Source organism: Gadus macrocephalus, chromosome 8 (assembly GCF_031168955.1).
Source record: "Gadus macrocephalus chromosome 8, ASM3116895v1".
NCBI classification, from domain to species: domain Eukaryota; kingdom Metazoa; phylum Chordata; class Actinopteri; order Gadiformes; family Gadidae; genus Gadus; species Gadus macrocephalus.
Window position 1 is genome coordinate 170,001 of NC_082389.1, and position 6,661 is coordinate 176,661.

Sequence of the window (6,661 nt, forward strand, 5' to 3'; positions counted from 1 at the left end):
ACTAGTCTATTGTAGACTAGTCTAGTGTAGTTAAGTCTGGTGTAGACTAGTCTATTGTAGACTAGTCTAGTGTAGTTAAGTCTAGTTTAGACTATTCTAGTTTGGGGTGGTAGTCTATATCACTACAGTAAACTATATCACGTACCCACACTGATACACACACACGCACACACGCACACACCGACACACACACATACGCGCACACACACACACACACACACAAACAGACACACATTATTGCGCACACACACACACACACAGAGACACACAGTTATGAACAAACGCACACACACACAGACACGCAGGTATGCGCATAAACAAACAAACAAAGTACATAGTGCAGAGAGTATGATTGGAAGCTTTAAAAAAGAGGGAATCAATATTATAGACTGTATAATTGTTTGCCTTCTGATGCGCCAAAAGCAGGGAGCTGAGCTGCTGTGGCTCCGGGTGCGTCTGTGGAGAACAACGGCTCCCCCCCCAGCGTTGGTCTCCCCCAGCGTTGGTCTCCCCCAGCGTTGGTCTCCCCCCCCCAGCGTTGGTCTCCCCCAGCGTTGGTCTCCTCCCTCCCAGCATTGGTCTCCCCCAGCGTTGGTCTCCCCCAGCGTTGGTCTCCTCCCCCCCAGCGTTGGTCTCCCCCAGCGTTGGTCTCCCCCAGCGTTGGTCTCCCCCAGCGTTGGTCTCCCCCCCCCAGCGTTGGTCTCCCCCAGCGTTGGTCTCCCCCAGCGTTGGTCTCCTCCCCCCCAGCGTTGGTCTCCCCCAGCGTTGGTCTCCCCCAGCGTTGGTCTCCCCCAGCGTTGGTCTCCTCTCCCCCAGCGTTGGTCTCCCCCAGCGTTGGTCTCCTCCCCCCAGCGTTGGTCTCCCCCAGCGTTGGTCTCCCCCAGCGTTGGTCTCCTCCCCCCCCAGCGTTGGTCTCCCCCAGCGTTGGTCTCCCCCAGCGTTGGTCTCCCCCAGCGTTGGTCTCCTCCCTCCCAGCATTGGTCTCCCCCAGCGTTGGTCTCCCCCAGCGTTGGTCTCCCCCTGCGTTGGTCTCCTCCCCCCAGCGTTGGTCTCCCCCAGCGTTGGTCTCCCCCAGCGTTGGTCTCCCCCAGCGTTGGTCTCCTCCCCCCAGCGTTGGTCTCCCCCAGCGTTGGTCTCCTCCCCCAGCGTTGGTCTCCTCCCCCCAGCGTTGGTCTCCTCCCCCCCAGCGTTGGTCTCCCCCAGCGTTGGTCTCCTCTCCCCCAGCGTTGGTCTCCCCCAGCGTTGGTCTCCTCTCCTCCAGCGTTGGTCTCCCCCAGCGTTGGTCTCCCCCAGCGTTGGTCTCCTCCCCCCCAGCGTTGGTCTCCCCCAGCGTTGGTCTCCCCCAGCGTTGGTCTCCCCCAGCGTTGGTCTCCTCCCCCCCAGCGTTGGTCTCCCCCAGCGTTGGTCTCCTCCCCCCAGCGTTGGTCTCCCCCAGCGTTGGTCTCCCCCAGCGTTGGTCTCCTCCCCCCCAGCGTTGGTCTCCTCCCCCAGCGTTGGTCTCCCCCAGCGTTGGTCTCCCCCAGCGTTGGTCTCCTCCCCCCCAGCGTTGGTCTCCCCCAGCGTTGGTCTCCTCCCCCCAGCGTTGGTCTCCCCCAGCGTTGGTCTCCCCCAGCGTTAGTCTCCTCCCCCTCAGTCTCTCCCCTGCGTGTCGGCCTCACAGGGCAGAGGCTGAAGCCGCGGCCTGTTGGGTATCGGCTCTCTGACCTCGGCTCGTCGGCCCTGACGCGGGGCTTCTTGAAGGAGGAATCACTGTCCGTGTCATGCGTTGGTCTCCGGCTATGTAGGGCCTGTCTGAAAGACTGGACACCTTAAGGAAAGTGAGCATAGGACCATGTAGCATCGTTCTCAGCACACACAGTTGGGTTGAGAGAGAGCCCTATTTCTTCTTATTACAGAGACATATTATCTTAATGTCTCTATAATGAATTGAGATGGAGATAACATTCTGTATACACATGCTGCTGGTGACTAGAGCTTCTCCCTCACTGCAACACGGACGCTGAACTCACAACGCCTTCTTCCATAATATCTCCATACAATACGCACGTTATGTAGTAGTATGTTTGTGTTGAGCAAAATGAGGCAGCCTTGGCTGTAGATCAAGTTTAATTTAATTTAATTAGATTTATTTAAAATTTGAATTGAATTGAACTGAATTGAACTGAACTGAACTGACCTGAACTGAACTGAACTAAACTGAATAAGATTCTCCTCTCTCTGCAGTACGAGTTCAAACTGAAGAACGTGAAGAAGAAGAAGGTCAACATCATCGTGTCGACGGACTTCGTCCGGGTGATCTTGCGTAAGAAGAGGAAGGTCAGTCGTGTGCAGCGGATTTGATCCTCTTTGTTTTCTGGGCGTTGGGTTCCTGAAGGTCTTCATGTTTGTGCCCTGGTGCTTGCAGAGGAAGGAGTGGTCCTGGGACGACAGCGCCGCCCTGGTGGCCCAGGACCCCATCTACAGGTGATTAATGACCGTCATCGTTAGACGCCATGAAGGGAACGCCCTGTAGAGTAGGAACAGGGCCCGGCCCGACCCAGGGGCCCCCTGCTGGCCAGGAGGGCCCCTGGGTCGGGGCCCTCCTGGCCAGCAGGGGGCGGCGTCTTGTCATTGTGACCAATAGGAATCCAGCGTTTGCTTGCTGCTTTCGCATTGTGAAGCGTCTCTCTTTAATCTGCCTTGAGGGTGGAACGGGGTCGTCCGTGGTGTTGTAGGTCTAGATGTAGAGGCAGCGCTGTTAACAGTCAGAGGGGCAATGTGCTGCTGGGCTGCAGTGTACCAGCCCACCCAGCGGGCAGCAGCAGACGTTACTCGCCCCTGTTGCTACGATACGGGACCTTTAAGTAACCGATAAAACAACAACGTGGTCCTCTGCCGGCTGCGGGGCATACGCTAACCACGTGACTCTGACGCCCCGCCTCCAGGATCTTCTACGTGTCCCACGACGCTCAGGACCTGAAGATCTTCAGCTACATCGCCCGCGACGGCCAGAGCAACGTGTTCCGCTGCAACGTCTTCAAGTCCAAACGAAAGGTAGGGCAGCGTCACGGCGCCGGGACAGTTCGCGCGACACGTAGCCGCCCGACACGTAGCCGACACGCCGACACGTAGCCGACACGCCGACACGTAGCCGCCCGACACGTAGCCGCCCGACACGTAGCCGCCCGACACGTAGCCGCCCGACACGTAGCCGCCGACACGTAGCCGACACGCCGACACGTAGCCGCCCGACACGTAGCCGCCGACACGTAGCCGACACGCCGACACGTAGCCGCCCGACACGTAGCCGCCCGACACGTAGCCGCCCGACACGTAGCCGACACGCCGACACGTAGCCGACACGCCGACACGTAGCCGCCCGACACGTAGCCGCCCGACACGTAGCCGCCCGACACGTAGCCGCCCGACACGTAGCCGCCGACACGTAGCCGACACGCCGACACGTAGCCGCCCGACACGTAGCCGCCGACACGTAGCCGACACGCCGACACGTAGCCGCCCGACACGTAGCCGCCCGACACGTAGCCGCCCGACACGTAGCCGACACGCCGACACGTAGCCGACACGCCGACACGTAGCCGCCCGACACGTAGCCGCCCGACACGTAGCCGACACGCCGACACGTAGCCGCCCGACACGTAGCCGCCCGACACGTAGCCGCGCGACACGTAGCCGCTCGACACGTAGCCGCGCGACACGTAGCCGCCCAACACGTAGCCGCTCAACACGTAGCCGCTCAACACGTAGCCGCCCAGCACGTAGCCGCGCAACACGTAGCCGCCCAACACGTAGCCGCCCAACACGTAGCCGCTCAACACGTAGCCGCCCAGCACGTAGCCGCGCAACACGTAGCCGCGCAGCACGTAGCCGCCCAGCACGTAGCCGCCCAGCACGTAGCCGCCCAGCACGTAGCCGCCCAGCACGTAGCCGCCCAGCACGTAGCCGCCCAGCACGCTGGCGTTACCCCCGGTGGAGACACGGGTTCCATTCTGACCCTGTGCTATCGGTTTGGTTCTCTGTTGTGGTACGACCCACTGTCCTGTCCATAAGGAACACAAGGATATATATATTATCCTCTAATTAGGATATTAGTTTGACCACAACACAAACACACACTCATACAAAACAACAGACAAAATACCCAGTAATTATTAATACCCAGTAGTTATTAATACCAAGTAGTTATAAATACCCAGTAGTTATTAATACCCAGTAATTATTAATACCCAGTAATTATTAATACCCAGTAGTTATTAATACCCAGTAGTTATAAATACCCAGTAGTTATTAATACCCAGTAATTATTAATACCCAGTAGTTATTAATACCCAGTAATTATTAATACCCAGTAGTTATTAATACCCAGTAGTTATTAATACCCAGTAATTATTAATACCCAGTAATTATTAATACCCAGTAGTTATTAAGTCCTGAGATGTGCCCAGGCACTCAGGGGACTCAATGGGAACAAGCCTTTGGGCTTTATTGTGTTATCCCTGACTAGTTATGTATTTTAATGTATGACACAGGGTGCTGTTTCATATTTTATCTAAAAAATTAAATCAATCAATCAATCAATCACACTGACCGATGTGATGTGAATCATTAGGTACCTTATCTCTCAATGCTAGATTGAGCCAATGAAACCCCTCACACACCCACCCTAACACACACACTCTCACACACTCACACACACACACACACACACACACACACACACACACACACACACACACACACACACACACACACACACACACACACACACACCCAAACACACTCTCACACACACACACACACACACACACACACACACACATCATGGAGATAGCTCCCTCCATATGCATTACGGACCTTGACTGTGGAAATAAATGATTTGCATGCTCCCATCCACACCTCTCCTCCACAGAGAGAGAGAGAGGCTCCTCTTCCTCCTCTTCCTCCTCTCTCCTCTGAACAATGCCATCTCCTCACCATGGCGACCACTCCGTCAGGGGACACTGCAGAAAGCAGAATACACAATTCAAGAAGCGGGGAGAGAAGGAAAATAATCACCAACAAATAAAGCAGGGCTTATTGCTAGAACCCCTCCCTTGAGGACGTACTGACAGCTGCCCCCTGAGGACGGGCCCTGGGGGGGGGTCTTATCGGGGGGCTGCAGGAGACAGAGAAGGGGGGGGGGCTCTTGAGGAGGGGGAGCAGTAGCTGAATCTGGAGGTCTCAGTGAATGCGTGTGTGTGTGGCTGTGTGTGTGTGTGCCTGGTGTGTTGTTCATGGTGTACTTGGATGACTTGTCGTGGCTCACCGTCGCTATCCCTGCAGACTGGAGAAAGCGCCGCCCTGGGTTCACCACGGGGCCGAATGGAGCACCCATCGCCCAGCTCTTAGATTAGGAGCTCGTCACCACCTTCATATTAAGGACCTAGTCATCAAAGCATGTAAAAAAATCAAATGGTATTTCAAATTGTGTTTGAAATGACAAACTAACGGCTGACATTTTACCCAATTAGTACTATTATTCGATATTCCAATGTTCCCTCTTTTAAATCCTTCTATGAGCTAATGGCTAACACACAGCTGGTCTGCTTGTTTAGTCACTCTGCACAATCCAATCTGAATCCCTGAAGGGGTCCCATGGTGCCCTCCTGCCCAGTGCCCTGTCCTGCAGGAGGAGGACAGGGCACTGGGCAGGAGGAGGACAGGGCACTGGGCAGGACGACAGGGCACTGGGCAGGACGACAGGGCACTGGGCAGGAGGAGGACAGGGCACTGGGCAGGAGGAGGACAGGGCACTGGGCAGGACGACAGGGCACTGGGCAGGACGACAGGGCACTGGGCAGGAGGAGGACAGGGCACTGGGCAGGACGACAGGGCACTGGGCAGGAGGAGGACAGGGCACTGGGCAGGAGGAGGACAGGGCACTGGGCAGGACGACTGGGCACTGGGCAGGAGGAGGACAGGGCACTGGGCAGGACGACAGGGCACTGGGCAGGACGACAGGGCACTGGGCAGGAGGAGGGGTGCATGTTGAAGGCAACCTCTGAAGAAGTCTTCAGTACTGAGTGGTTGCCTTTGAAAATCTGCTCCTCACGTCATGAATCTTGATGGAATATTTGCTTTATGATCATATGATATCTTTAGTATGCATATGATGCAGATTATGTAGAAGCAGTTAACCCCTAGAATAGTAGCATGCCATATGCTACCTGTTGCATATGTGCACTCTTATTCCACATCATCATACATTCTTTTCATTTTGACTTTTCCATTTTGACACACATAGCCATGAGCCGCTTCAGCTCAGCTTTTTTCTTTCCTCACTTTGAAGCCTCCAGAATCGTTCCCCCCTTCGAGCAAAACCAGCCAGATATATCTAGAGTCACGTTCAGCCATCTTGGACAACAGCAGCTTAGAGAATGAAGATGACGTAAAACGCAGTAAAAACAACCAGAAGTGAACAGTGGGGTTGAAGGTCATTGACATCATACCATAAATACCTGAGCTGGTTGATTCCCAGACCGCACCGAGGGCTACCTGTCTGCAGGACGGAGCCGTCCATCACCGTGACAGCAGCATTAGCCGGGAGATTGAGCAGACAAGGTTAAGACGATGAAGTCCCTGCTGTGAATATCTAGCAGCCATTCGTTGGTCCCTCTCCTTC

General features: G+C 55.4%; 1 protein-coding gene across 1 annotated transcript in view; it reads left to right on the forward strand.

The window, feature by feature from the left end:
* LOC132462529 (carboxyl-terminal PDZ ligand of neuronal nitric oxide synthase protein-like) overlaps positions 1-3,111 on the forward strand; it is a 7,462-nt gene extending 4,351 nt beyond the window's left edge. Inside the window, exons 3-5 of the mRNA XM_060058085.1 lie at positions 2,224-2,316; positions 2,405-2,463; positions 2,925-3,111. Coding sequence (XP_059914068.1) covers positions 2,224-2,316; positions 2,405-2,463; positions 2,925-3,111 — 339 coding nt within the window. The remainder of the gene's footprint in view (positions 1-2,223; positions 2,317-2,404; positions 2,464-2,924) is intronic.
* The last annotated feature ends 3,550 nt before the right edge of the window (positions 3,112-6,661 follow it).